This window comes from Tyto alba, unplaced genomic scaffold (genome assembly GCF_018691265.1).
Source record: "Tyto alba isolate M040663 unplaced genomic scaffold, T.alba_DEE_v4.0 Super-Scaffold_18, whole genome shotgun sequence".
Taxonomy (NCBI): domain Eukaryota; kingdom Metazoa; phylum Chordata; class Aves; order Strigiformes; family Tytonidae; genus Tyto; species Tyto alba.
This window is the reverse complement of record NW_024881280.1, coordinates 21,175,965-21,190,140: the sequence shown is the minus strand read 5'-3', so window position 1 is coordinate 21,190,140 and position 14,176 is coordinate 21,175,965. Positions and strand designations below refer to the sequence as shown.

General features: G+C 51.3%; 1 protein-coding gene across 1 annotated transcript; it reads left to right on the top strand.

Annotated features, from left to right (window-relative positions):
- Positions 1-8,693: 8,693 nt before the first annotated feature.
- NFKBIA (NFKB inhibitor alpha) lies at positions 8,694-12,555 on the top strand. Its single transcript, XM_042791248.1, has 6 exons — positions 8,694-9,126; positions 9,477-9,585; positions 10,129-10,339; positions 10,824-10,912; positions 11,031-11,291; positions 11,807-12,555. The coding sequence occupies exons 1-6, from the start codon at positions 8,906-8,908 to the stop codon at positions 11,852-11,854; spliced, it is 939 nt and encodes a 312-aa protein (XP_042647182.1). The 5' UTR covers positions 8,694-8,905; the 3' UTR covers positions 11,855-12,555.
- The last annotated feature ends 1,621 nt before the right edge of the window (positions 12,556-14,176 follow it).

The following is a 14,176-nucleotide window of genomic DNA, read 5'->3' as shown; positions in this document are numbered from 1 at the left end:
GATGGTCCTTAGGAAGGGAACCATGTGGGAACTGTTCCTGCCTCTGCCAGTACATGCTTGATCCTATGTGGGAAGATTTCTTACAGCAGCTCACTCCAACAGGGTTAAAAAAACCTGAGCTAAATTAAGCTGAAGGGGGGTTTTTCCAAACTCTGCTTGAGTGGGTGCCACCTGTGAGGGCAGCAGTGCAACAGCCCACATAAACTGAGATATTTCCTCCTCCTCCACTCTCTTAAGCTCACCCCTTCCTCACCCCCATCAGCTGCCCTCAGGGGGGCACTATGCTGCTCATTATGCTGCCCTCCTTCCCCCTCCTCCACAGATGGGCTCAGCCCCACTGCCCCACTCCCCCGAACCCAGGCAGAGCCCCAGCCCTGCAGCGGTGCCTGCCTACATGGGAAGACTCCTGCGGTGGTCAAGCTCTGGGCATCTCCCCACAGGTGTCTCTCACCACACTCAGAGGGACACAGGTGAGGTCCTGCCTGCACAGCACCATGCCAGGGTAGAGAGCTCAGAGCTGATGTTAAAGTTTTCTCACCTGCAGCTGTCTGGGAAAGCCCAAATGAGCAGATCACTGCTCTGGCAGGAAGAATGTGCCCATGCCTGCTTCCTCGTGATCCACAGCTTCCTCCAGGTACAAGGTCTCCCCAGGATCAGTAGCATCAATGCAGTGTTCATCAGAAACTTCTAGATGAGGCAGCTGAGAGAAGGTACTAAGGGATACAGGAGCATGATGAGGTCCCTCAGTCATGCTGTGCCTGAAACTGGGTGATCTGGCTTGGTTTTCATTCTACTATATGTTGTCATGTGAGATCAGCTAAGTCAAACATATGGCAGGAGTCAGAGACCTGCAGGTAGTTCCCAACCAAAAGGGGAGCAAGGGGGGACTGCATCCCCCAGCCCAGAGACCCGGAGCTGTCGCTCAGCCCCACATGGGACGACTCAGCCTTCTCCACAGTTACACAGCCTGGGTGACCTTGGGGTGACAGGGACTTGACGCTGCTCATTAGGAAGGGTGGGAGAGGACATCTCATGCACACAGCCCACAGATGCCCTTTTGCTGTTCATTACTCGCTAGCGAATTGCCCACACACACCCCAGACGTCTTAAAGAAGTGCAGGATGGCACGGGCACATGGCTCTGCTGAGCAGCGCCAGGAGGCTGTCCTGGGCAGAGGTCAGAGCACAGAAGTGCCAGTGGGACAGACAGACACACTGGGTGACACCACCATGACAGGAACGTCAGACTGTGTGAGGCAGTGGGGACTCTCCTTAGAAGGGAAGATACAAATATAACATAACGGACAGGGTGTTGCTGTATATACACGGAGGGTGAGACACAAGGTAATGGGATAGCCAGCCAAGTCCTGCAAGGGGTCGGGCTCCTGTAGGCTCCTGGGAGATGAGGACGCTTTGACTGTGATGTCTTCTACCTCCCAGATCTGCAGGGGCAAAGAACTGGCAGCTGGTAAGGATACAGGAGGTTGCTGCGATGGCCACAGTGAGGTGCTGGGCCTCGGGAGGCAGGGGAGACAGCCAAGAAAAGGGTTCATGGCTGTGGATGCAGGCAGAAGAATTACATAGTGCGACTGTCAAACACTTGTTTCAAAGAGAGACCGACATGGGTCCTCTGCAGTGCCCTGGAGAAAACCACCCCCTCCCATCTCACTTCCCTCACTGGCTTTCCCACAAATGTGTTTCAGAGCCTCCATGAATCTTCCCGTCTCAAGCATAAAACCAAACTCGTGGCCCTAAGTCTGTGTTGCCAGAGGTCAGGGTTTTCCCAAGCAAGTTATGTTTTTCCCTGTTCAGAAATGTGGTCTGGGAAGAACTTGAGGATGACCTTTTCCCCATTTTTCCAGGGTTCCCGGACATCTAGGGAAGGCCAGCACCGTGTGCCCTTGGGGCTCATGCAGGCCCTCCAAACGTCACCATGGCACATGGACAGGACAGGGAGCTTGCAGAAGAACTGAATTTACTGCCCGTGCATGAATCGTCTGTCCAAGAAAGGCAGGAGCTTATCCCAGAGAGATATTTCTGCCTGGGAAACACCAGAGCCATAAGTTAGTAAACAACGCCCACGAAATCTGAAGAAATCAGAGCCCTAAAAGGCATATGATAAATGGGAAATCATCCCAGGAACGGATGCAGCCTTGGAAAGAAATAAATGTAAACTCTGTCCAGGCTGGAAAATCTGCGTGTCGTCTCCATCTGATCCTTCCTCCTCTCCAGTGCAGCTCCAGTAATGTATCACTGGCCCCAGCACGCTCTGAAAGACGCATTGTTGCTCCCAGTAGCCCTTTACTGCACAGAGCCCGGGTACCGCGGGACCGGCAGGAACAGCCACCCTCCGACTGCCAGCCCGGGCGGCAGAGGTGAAGCAGCCTCGCAGGGCTGCACTGCTCCTCCCCTGGCTCCCACGAGTGGTGGTGGCTCGGAACCTGCTGCCAGCCATCACCTGCCCCAGGAGAGGCCGTGCTCAGAGTGAGCGGTTGGCTGCCTAAAAATAAATGGGAAAATGAGAGAAAAAGAGCTGTGCAAGGCAGTGAGGGTTGTATTATAAGCAGGTCTGGAGAATCTGCATCTTGAGAGTGCAGGCAACACCCAGAGCATGGGATGCTTGGAAGAATCTGCATTTAACCCCCCTGAGCCTGCCTTTAGCTTCTCTCTGTCTGTAAATCAGAGCTCACCTAACACCCCTATAAATGCAGCCTAGCTCTTGGCTGTCTCTCGGAGCTCTTCTCACAACTTGCTCTCCTGCAGAGAATAACCAAGCTACCCCAGGCGCTGCAGCCCCGCTCTCATCAACAGCCATTTGTGTAAGTAGAGGAAGGAAGGGCTGGACCAGGTCATGGCACCAGAAGCACACCCAGCCCCGGGCAATGGTGAGCACACTGCCTGCTGGCACAGCCAGTGCTCCAGCTCTGAGCACAGCCCACAGCCATGCCAGAAAAAAACTGAGGGTAAAACCTTAGGAACATCCAGAGCAGAGCCTTGGAGCACCCTGATGAGCATTTTGCACTAAGATACTCAAAGCCAACCTCCCCTTAGTGCTACCTCAGCAGCAGCTGCTGCTGACACCCATTGACAGCCTCGGGCAATTTGTGGGTGGCAGATCAGGGTTATCCCCTACCCCTCCTCCATCCCCCGAGCCATGCAGTCTGCTGGGCTTCAGGGATCCAGAGGACTTTCGTCAGGAGGAGCAGAGAGCAGAGATCCTGCCCTGCTCCAAAGAGGGTGTGCACAGGAGGAAGCGACCTCGAGACAGTCCCTTGGCTGGCAGTCCCAGGGCTTTTTCAGGAAGCACCCAGCCCAAAGTTCATCTTCAGTTGGTTGTTTGGTTTTGGTTTTTTGTTCGGTTTTTTTTTCTTCTTTTTTTTTTTCCTCTCCTCTCAGGGTTATGCTCTTAGCATTGTCTAGTATTTCCTGCTTGCTCCCCTGGCAGCTCCCCTGGTAGCTGAGCCACACAGCCACAGCACTCAGTGCATTAGCCCCTGTGCTTGCCACATCCGTCCCCAGGGAAATCCCTGGGCACAAACGCAGTTCAGCTTCAAATTAAGGCTTGCTGTGTGCCTGTCTGCTGCAGCGGGCTCCTGCTGCTCACAGAGGAGCTACACACTGGCTTCTTATGTTTATCCAGGATGATTTGCACCCACCAGCTTTAGGCACAAGGGTTGCACAAGAGCTCAAGGAGGCTCAGAGCAAGCTATGGACTGAGACAGACAGCCCCCCCTGCCCATGCACTGCCTCTTGCTTGGGCAGCCCAGCGTAACTCAGTTCACGTCTTCGGTTTGCTCAAAATATCATCTAGTACCACACAGAAATGTGTATCCAGGTCCAGCTTTGACCTTCTAGATCCATAATCCAAACAGAAAGGAAAGCAGCTCCCTCCTAGGCACAGCCCCACCAGCTGCCCATGCTCACCCTCTGCCAGGCCGTGCTCTTCCTTCCAAATCTTCACCAGGTCGCCCTTCTGCATAGTCCCACCGTGCCACTCTCTCCCCCTTTGCAAGATTCCTACTTACTGGGAATAACTAGAAGACTGTAGCATTACCGAATGTCACAGCTGCCTGCAGGGGGAAAGTCCCTTTTTAATTATTAGCATGCTCCCAGTTCATATTTTTCCCGTCAGGTGCTGCCACTGTGCAATCACAGAGTGGGCTGTGCTGATGGGGAGCACCGTTATTCATATTGCTGAAGGGAAAGTTCTACAACAAGCTCAGGAGACCTGCCTCTGTTTTTCTTCCCCCAGCCCAAGTCTCTTCTTTTCTACATGAAACACACATGGCAGCAAGCTTTGCTGCATCAAGCAGTGAGCATCAGCTTAAAGCTTTGCAAGCAACATGCTTTTAACAAAACTTCCACATGAGAAATGGGAATGACACCAGAGAAAATCGTCTTCCAAGTGGTAGCCTATTTCAAATGACTTGACCTATATTTACCCTTCAGGCATAACAATAAAAGCAGTTTAAATTGATATAGTACATCTCATCCCTAAGGATCCCCAGAAATGCAACCAACTGATATATAAACAGCCCACAGTTCACGCAGAGAAATGTAGATCTTCCCGGGGACACAAAACACCAGTTTAAGAGATGCCAAAAATAAGCTGCAGTCTAAAAATAAAAACAGAGGCTAGTGTAGCCAGCCAGAAATCTAGGTCCGTTAGACTCTGGCCAGGACACCCTAGTTAACTCCATTTCTGTATCTGTGGAACATGGGTAGGATTTTAAATGCCCAAATTTGGACCTTGACTTTATGTGCCAAAAATTACCCCCCGCAGTGGATATTATATGAGCTCAAATAAGGTGGAGAAATGCTTCCTACTGCATCCATCACACTGCTTTTTGGAGTATCTGACTGTCCCATAATAGTCTCCAATTAAAAAGTCTGAGGAGGTAGGGATACAGGCCACATGGCACATGTGACACCATCAGCCTTCATTCCCGATGACAAAAATGGACCTTGCTTAACTTTCTTTCTTCTCATTTGGCCATTTTTTTTTAAAAGCTTTCAAATTAGTGACAGTCATATTATTATTAGAAAGCAGGAGGGAAATAGGTTTTCCTTGTTTACCACTGGACTAATTGTTTGGAGCTGCCCGCTCTTACCTCTAGAGCAGCTGTAAACAGGAGCCTGAGATATGTGGATTTCAATTGCAAAATGTTATCAGAATGACAATGCTAAGTGTTCCCTGGCTTCCATTGCACTAGCAAAGTCTGTAGACTTTTGGAGCAATAAACCAGAGTTCTGTTCCGAAGGGGTATCTGCACAAGCGCATACACGTGCAGGCAGCAGGTTTACTTTATGGATTTGCTTTGCTTTTGGTTACAACAGCCTGGGCCAAGATCCTGCTGGATGTTGTGAACTACATTTTCTGGTATGTTTACTGAGAGCCATGCATAGTCCTCGAGATTAAATGGGAGGAAACAGTTAATAGGTATCTGCAGCAGCAATCACAAAAGGATGAAGTTGAGGGACCAACTCTGGTAAATCAACAGCACCACAGCGACAGCACTAGACGGTTCTCATGATTAGTGTGGCAATCAGGAAATTACAGTTTAATGTGTTTGCTGGAGGCAGCAGCACGAGAATCTTTCATGTACTTTAAAAACTGATTAAAACCCTACTGCCCCTTTTCAGTATTCAGGCACGCAAGGCTGCTTCTCGGAGCCCTGCCAGCTGCTTTCTGCAAGGTAGAATGAAAACAAACATCTCATCCCTGCAGCCCCACAGCTCTGCCAATTGGGTGCTCAGGGCACCCAGAGCAGAGGAGGATTTTGCAAAATCTAGCCCTTAGGTATCAGGTGCAAAACCACCTCTTGTGGTTACAGCCTTTTACATTGTTAAAGTGACTTCTAGGTAGTCCCTTGGTCTTGAAGTGCCCACTGGACCAGGCAGTGGAGACTGCTAACAGAATCCCAAATAAAAAAATGCAGAGAACATTGGTCTCCTCTCAAGCTGATGAGCATAAAAAACACTCCTGTGAAATTAATGCAGATGTATCAGAGGTATTAAACCTGAATACACAAGAAGACAAAGAGGGTTCAGTTTGGCACAGATGACTGCAGTGTTCATACAGTTTTGCTCCTATTTCAGCAGGGCTAACCCCTGTCCCTGGATAGGTCCAGCTGCTCCGTCCCCTGGGGGCATGTCAGAGCCTCCCAGAACTGCAACACCTGGGTGACAGGCCATGTAGGAAATCAGAGTTGTGATAGGCTCCACCTGATATCCAAAAGTCATATATCCAAAAGCTGAGTTTGTTTCTCTCTATTATTTTTCTCTTTGGACAATGTAGAAAATAGAAGAACTGCTAGAATCTGTTAATTTTCAAAAAAAAAAAAAAAAAAAAAGAACAGTACGCCAGTAGCACAAAAGCAGCTTCAATGACCATCACCACTGGTTCAAAACTTTGCTTTATACAGCCTTCTATATGCCATTCCTTTTAGGCAAATATTGTACAATGACCCTGTTGGCTGTGAGGAGTTACAGAGAAGAGAGCAGCTTTATTTGTTTCAATGTTAACAAGGCTTCCGCTTGCCTCTGCATCTGCGGCTGGCTGCTACTTTACATGTGGATTAGGGTTTATGGCTGAATCTCTTCTCGATGTGTGCTTTTGGCTGCCTAATACCCAGGGGCGCTGGCCCACGTCTGGGGCCCCCCACGACACCCAGGGCCAGGCTGCGGAGCAGCTGTGGGGCGGCAGCATCTCCCTGGGGCAGGAAGTGGGCTGGCTTCGGCGCGACTTTCCATCCAGAAAACATTTTCCATCTCCTTTCCGCCACCTACTACTGGCTACAGTACCGCAGAGTTAAAACTCACACAAAATAAAAGCATCTCGTGTGCCTCTGAAAAGAGGTTTCTGCTGGCAAATGCTCGCTAAAAATATCCCTGCGTTTGCCTGTGAAAGCAGCTGGAGGTCACTTATAGAAGGAGGCAAAGAACTCGCTTCACTGAACTCAGTTTCCAGACATCTCAGTGAGGACAGGAAGTTTTAAAGTTCAATTTCTGCGTGGTTCTAGCAAAACCCCAACCAGGGGCAGTGTAGTCCTGGCTGGGCTTGATTCCCCTGCTAGTCAGAGCAGGAGCTCGCTTTCCAACTCTCATCCTCCCTTCTTTGCAGGGAAGCAGGTAGGAGGAGATTCACTTGTTAATTAAATTTCCCCTGGCAATTTACATTAAAAAGGGGAAACTGTTTCAAGAAGCTTGCAAAACTTTCATAACCCTTAACCTACAGAAAGAGTTGTACGGCTTTTTTCTAAACCTGCCCAAAAGAACCACTGGGTTGTCCCAGGCCAAGCGACAAATAACAAAAAAAAAGTCCAGGAATGGCACAGCTGGGCTGAAAATCAGGAACATCTGCTCACAGAAAGTCAGGCATTTGCCCTCTCCTCTGGCTCCCCCTTTCATCATTGGATTTTCTCATAAGTTCTTGTTCAAAGGGATGCTATCCCATGGGAAAATGACAAAAGGAAAAAAGCACAGTGTTACTCAGCAAGGCCCGCAATAGTTGCAAGAGAAGAAAAATTCTTCATGGGAATCCCCCACATCTGAGAAGTAGAAGCAAAAATTCACCAGGGAAAAATTCAGCGCTGTCAGCCCTGCAGACCATGCCTTTTATCCATGTGGGAGCCTGCATTTATCCAGTTTTCATTACCCGCAGATGGCATGACAGCAGTAAAAAGGAGGAGAGAAGAATCACTAAGAATAACCAGGGAAAGAAATAATAATGGCAGAAGATGTAATTTCTTCTTGAAAAGATTTGTTCTGTTATGGATCTGTACCTTTTGAGAGAGGCCTGCTTAGTCTTGGACCAGAATTGGATGTACAGGAGTGACACAGAATTCTCCTGTTCATTCCTGACCCCGCTACACTGAAACAGAGTGAAAACTTCCACAGCAGAGATGTGAAATCTTCTAACGCTGAGGCAGCACCTGCACACTTGCAGATATCCAGACAGTGTGTACCAGTCGTGTGCAATCCCATCTGAATCTTTCCAAAAAGCGGTTACTGCCCCCCACACACACAACAGGAGGGCAGACATGCGGCACGCTGATGCAGCTGCCACCTCAGCATCACTTTAGGGGGGGGTGTTTGGTTCCCTGAATTTTTATCATGACCTCGCTCCCCTGGGCTGGCTACAAAGCCCGTTCCTGCTCGTCATCGGAGCGCTGGCTAACGATTCCTAAGGAAGTCCCTCTCGCCAGGCCTCAAAATGATCCTCGCAGGGTCAGGGATCCGCTGCCGAGTAGATGAGGGCCGTGGAGGAGCCTACGCTGCACCTCATGGGTGGTGGAGCTTCTCCCACGTGTGCTCACAGACCGGCCTCCTGGCCAGGGACACCCCACAGCCCCCCTTAGCGAACGAGCTGGTGGAAAGCCAAAGGGGGGGGGGGGGGGAATACAGGGTGCCCCCCAGGCCGGCAGCACCCACCCTGTTTGGGTGGTCCCCAGCCCGCAAGGACCCCCGCAGCTGTGCGCACACCCGCGGCCCTGCCGGGGAGGGGGCGCGGGGAGCCCCCCCCCCCCGGCCGGGTAGGGCAGGGAAAGCCCCCCGGGAAAGCCGGCAAGTGGCAGCCGCCCGGGGCGCAGCAGGGAAGTACCGACGGGGACGCCGGGGAGGCGAGTACTTCCCCCCCCCCCCGAGGTGGAAAAACGCCAAATCCCCACCCGGGCCGACTCCTCCCGGGGCGGCGGAGGGGAGGGCAGGGAAGGGGCCGGGCCGGCCCGATCCGATCCGCCCTCCCTGCCACCGCCGGCGGCGCCGAGCAGGACCAGACCCGTCGGTCGGGCTTTGAGTGGCTGGAAATTCCCGTCCTCGGCGGCTCCTCCCCCGCAGAAATCCCCTCGCCGGGGTGTATATGCCCAGCGCCGCCGCCGCCGCCGCTCACTCGCAGCCCCGCCGCCATGATCAGCGCCCGCCGCCTCGCCGAGCCGGGAATGGAGGGCTACGAGCCCCTGAGGAAAGAGCGTCAGGGCGGGTTCCCGCTCGACGATCGCCACGACAGCGGCCTGGACTCCATGAAGGAGGAGGAGTACCGGCAGCTGGTAAAGGAGCTGGAGGACATACGCCTGCAGCCCCGCGAACCGCCCGCCTGGGCTCAGCAGCTGACGGAGGACGGGGACACGTAAGTGAGGGGGGCGATTGGGGTTGAGGGGGGGAGCGGGACGGACACACGGACACGGGGGAGGGGGGGGGGGGGGGGGACGCGGCAGGATGTGCTGTCGGCGGGGAGGCGCCGGGCTGGGCCGCGGAGGGGAGGGGAAGGGAGGGCGGAAAGTCCCTGGAGGGGCGCCAGGGAGAGGCGGCTCCGCGCCGGCGGAAAGCCCCGGCCGCCGAAAGCCCCGGCTTGCGACACCGCCCGTCACCGTGCCGCGGGCCCGCCTCGCCCCTCCGCCCGCCGCGCCGGGGGGGGGCGTGGCGTGGGGGGCTTTCGCGAGGGTCGGTTGCTTTACTGATGGAGTTGTTTTCCTGCAGTTTTCTCCACTTGGCGATTATTCACGAGGAAAAAGCCCTGAGCCTGGAGGTGATCCGGCAGACGGCCGGCGACCGGGCTTTCCTGAACTTTCAGAACAACCTCAGCCAGGTACTTCCACCTCTGCAGCCCCAAATCTGGATCATCCCCCACCACCCCCACAACTGCCCTCTGGGGAATCCACACCCCCCCTCAAAAAACAGAAAAAAAAGAGCACCTTTTTTTTTTTTTTTTTTTTTTTTAAATTGATGGAATCAATTAAATCAAAGCCTACTTGAACCAAAGCCTACATTCAGGAAAGTCCCCAGCTGGCTCCAGCTGGTGTTAGTACAATGCTTCCTCTCCCCTGCAAGTGGCATTTAATGCCCGCATTTTTCTGATATGATGCAATGGGTTGCATCCTTTTTTATTGGGATGTTAATGATACCCTTCATACGGTTTGACTGTTCAGTATCCAGAGAGCCCTAAGTTCATCACTTCCCGACTGAAGCACAACAATGCCCTATGTTGGGAAGCATAAAGAACTGAGTTAATGGGGTGTGTTATTAGTTGGGGGCACAAATCACCAAGTAGTCAAGGGGTCTGTTTGTCCAGATGTTGCTGCCCAAGTTTGCAGTGTAACTTACAGGTCTGCGTTTTCTCTTTTGCCTGCAGACTCCTCTTCACCTGGCAGTGATCACCGATCAGCCTGAAATTGCTGAGCATCTTCTGAAGGCCGGGTGCGACCTGGAAATCAGGGACTTCCGAGGAAATACCCCCCTGCACATCGCTTGCCATCAGGGCTCCCTCAGGAGCGTCAGTGTCCTCACGCAGTACTGCCAGCCACACCACCTCCTCGCTGTCCTGCAGGCCACCAACTACAACGGTACGGGCACGCTGCTGTACATCGATGTCGGTGTGCTGTACTGAGGGTAGGGTTGATGTCCCGTAGAGCTCAGAGATCTCTGGAGAAGTGGAGAAGGATTGTTATGCCCATTTGAGAGTTGAGGAGCCCAAAGCACACAGCAGTGTCTGACTTCTTTAAAATGTTACTGCCTTGTAGGCCTCCTCACTGTTGGTTATTGGCTCTTGTGGCTTTGAATTTTGCATTTTTAGTGAGTACTTTTTAAGTGCTCCTTTTATTTTGGTTACGGTAAGTTGCACTGGAATAAAGCCTCTAAGAAATCTTTCCAAAATCCAACCTGTTATTCATACTTACTGGAAGTTGGAAAGCTCTTCTGGAAAACACCTTTTTGCCACAGATGAATTGCAAACCTAGAAATAGTCCTGTCCTATCATCTTGGCTTTAACTGAATGATAGGGCATTTGGCTAGACTTACTCAAATTTTCCCTTCATTTGTGTTTTGCAGGACATACATGTCTCCATTTGGCATCTATTCAAGGATACCTGGCTATTGTTGAATACTTGTTGTCCTTGGGAGCAGATGTAAATGCTCAGGTATGTAATGTATACCGTAAATTTAACTGAGCAGGATTGCATAGTCATAAGAATCAACAGGTCTGGCACCAGCTCTGGCACTCCTAACATGCCAAACCTTGTGTTTTTTTTCACACAGGAGCCATGCAATGGCAGAACGGCACTACATTTGGCTGTCGACCTGCAGAATTCAGACCTGGTGTCACTTCTAGTGAAGCATGGGGCAGACGTGAACAAAGTGACCTACCAGGGCTATTCCCCCTATCAGCTCACGTGGGGAAGAGACAATTCCAGCATACAAGAACAGCTGAAGCAGCTGACCACGGCCGACCTGCAGATGTTGCCAGAAAGTGAGGATGAGGAGAGCAGTGAATCGGAGGCTGAATTCACAGAGGATGAAGTAAGTAGCTATTTGCACCTTTTCAAGAGAAGGGGAAAATCCTGCCCTGTGTAGGTTTGGTTTTTTTTGATGCTGCTCTGATGACATAGTCTAGTGACCTGTTATACCTGTATAACAGACAGGTTTAAATAGCCCATAAAGTAAGGTTATGCTATCAACCATCAGCAAGATGGCAGTTGGGGCAGGCATATAAGTAAAATAAGAATAAAATATAAGAAGTAACATGGAGGAATGGAGGTTAACTTCACGCAACGTGGTACTCTGAATTCAGAGTTGTTGCTGACACCTACAGAACCTCGTGAGATAAATTTCAAGCTAGTGGGTGGTTTTCACCTCCCCAGCATTTGTTTTTGTAACGATCTGAGTGCTGTTAAATGGCAAATGTAACCAGTTCAGTGTGGAAATTTTATACACTGCCTAAGTCAGGGCATGCAGAATTTGGCAGTTATCCCAGAGAGGATATCATACTCCCAGTAAGAGTTTTGCATTAACAGCCTTTTGTTTTTTTCTTGCAGCTTATATATGATGACTGCCTTATTGGAGGACGACAGCTGGCATTCTGAAGCAGAACTTTCTGTGAAAAGAAGGGACTGTGTACATATGTATAGGAAAAGGACTGACTTTCTTCATTTAAAGAGAAAGTCGCAATGCGGAGGGAAAAAAACAGCAGGGAAATACTACACTGCCCAGCAAGGAGCATGTAATTGTAACAGGACAGTTCCAGGTTCCGGCCAGTGTTTAAATACAGGAGTGGGATGTGTAACATCAGTAGAGATCTGTGATTATTCACACCGCCTGATAAAGAACCACATAGCCAATCTTCTCAACCCTACGGAGGGAACAGACTGCACATCCGACCTGCTAGTTGCTGAGAGCGATCTTGTGGAGTTAAGTACCACGAGGAACAAGTGTCCTTTCACAGCAAGGCAGGCACATACCAACACCCCATCTTCTCGGAGACTGTGTGTTAATTTGTGCCAGGCTGGTGGTGCTCCCTGGCCTTACCGACCGACCTCGGCTGCTCACGGTGGGGTGTCCCAGGCAGAGGAGACAAACCAAGGGACTGGTGACCTCCTGGCTGTTAGGAGAAAGTAGCAATAATGTTAACTGTGGGCATTGGAAACAGTGTGTTTCACACCATGTGTGTCATAATTGCTACACTTTTTAGCAATTGTATATTGTGTAAATAATGTACATTTTTTTGTTTATAATTATTTTGGTACATGTGAGATGTGTATTTATTAAAAAAAGTCAGATTACTGTACCTGGTCTGTGACATGGTTCATTGCCCACTTTGTCGTCCTGAGATACATGGGAATCCACCTCGTTTGCTTTTTAAGAAACGTTTAACACCTAGTAGACCAACAGGGTCACAGGCTCAGGGGTTTTAGGTGGTTCACCTTGTCAGTGGTAAGATGTCTAAGCAGCTTGCAGCTCTCAGCCCTTCTGCTGCAGCTAATTTTGGAAGCAGACGTAGGTGTCATTTCCTGCACCCGTTGTGGCAGGCACGTCAGGGGGGGCTGGGATTCCCCTTCTGTCACCCAAACACCAGGCCACCCGGCTGCTAGAGAGGGGTTTTGAGGCTGGCTGTGGCAGCACCCACCCGCCCGCCCTTGTGGCAACTTTTGTTCCAGCCCCAATACTCGGCGGCAGCTCTTGCCAGGACTTGCCGGGGGAGGCTGGAGGTTTGCAGCACAGCCCCACACCCGCTCGCCCTCTCATTTATCACCCAGCCCGGATCCAGTTTGAACTCGGACACCTTTGGATTTTCCAAAGGGGATTTCCACAGGAAGAAGGAGCACATGCCTGGGAACACGTGCTGTTGCCTTCCACCCCTGAAATTCAGGCGTGGGGCCTCCCCTGCTCCCCGCTGCAGGAGCTACGGCTCTCCTTTTCTAATCCACAGTGGTGGAGGATGTGGCTTTAACCTGCTTCAGTTACTCTTGTGTTTCTTTCCAGCGGACAGAATCAGTTTGCTCAGACTTCCATCTGCACCTGATTATCTGCTGGCAATGTGTCACAGCGCAAGACTGATTTTGGCCACAGATTTTAGCCCATTGTTTACCACATAAAGGATGGGTTGTGTGAAGGGTGACCGTGCCCTGTTCCTTCTGTGCCGTACGTAACCCCCTGGATGGGGACAGGGTGCAGCAGAGCTGCTGACATGGGACCGAGCTCTGCCAAGAGTGTTGGCCAGGGGACTTCTGCACCGCTGGCACCCGGCCCGGCTCAGGCTGCTGGAGAAGGCCATGGCTCCAGGTTGCACAGGGACACCCATTCCCTTTTCTGCTCTGCTCTTCCCCAGGGGTTCCTGACACATGACCTGCTCTAAGGAGGGCTCTCTGGTATGAGGAAGAGCACCACAGCTGGCTGGGTGCTTCCTAATTTGCATGGGAGCCAAAGGCCGTTGTGGAAAGGATTATATAAAATTGTCATCCTGAGTCATTTTTATTTCCTTTCCACTCTCATTGCATGAGCATAGCCCAGGTGTATGCACTGAAACTTCCTTCTGGCAGAGACAGCCATGCTGGCATTGCAAACCTGCAAAGTTTTCCAGGTGTGGGGCTGGGTGAGAATCTGCCAAACTCTCCTTCTTGAGGACTCACCCTGCACTCTGAACGACTGCTAACTCTGAGCTGGGGACGGGGACTGGCAGGGTTTTTGCACCTGCTGCTATGGGGTTTTCACCAGCTAAGAATCCCAAGTGACTTTCTCGACTGAACATAATGTTGCCACAGTTGGAAATAGAAAAGGCAATGTACCACTCATTAGCGACACTTCAGTGGCCCCCCCTTGCAAACCAGGAGCTGGAAATGCCGTCAAGGCCCTGCGGAAGCATTCACCAGCTATAGATATCCGTGTTCTGGAAGTGCTCAGGTACACGG

What these genes read in the sequence shown, in the direction of transcription:
- NFKBIA (XM_042791248.1), top strand. Translation starts at nt 8,906, where the DNA reads ATGATCAGCGCCCGCCGCCTCGCCGAGCCGGGAATGGAGGGCTACGAG. An exon ending in TTCAGAACAACCTCAGCCAG is followed by an intron (nt 9,586 to 10,128) that starts GTACTTCCACCT and finishes TTTTGCCTGCAG; the next exon opens with ACTCCTCTTCACCTGGCAGT. An exon ending in CTGAATTCACAGAGGATGAA is followed by an intron (nt 11,292 to 11,806) that starts GTAAGTAGCTAT and finishes TTTTTCTTGCAG; the next exon opens with CTTATATATGATGACTGCCT.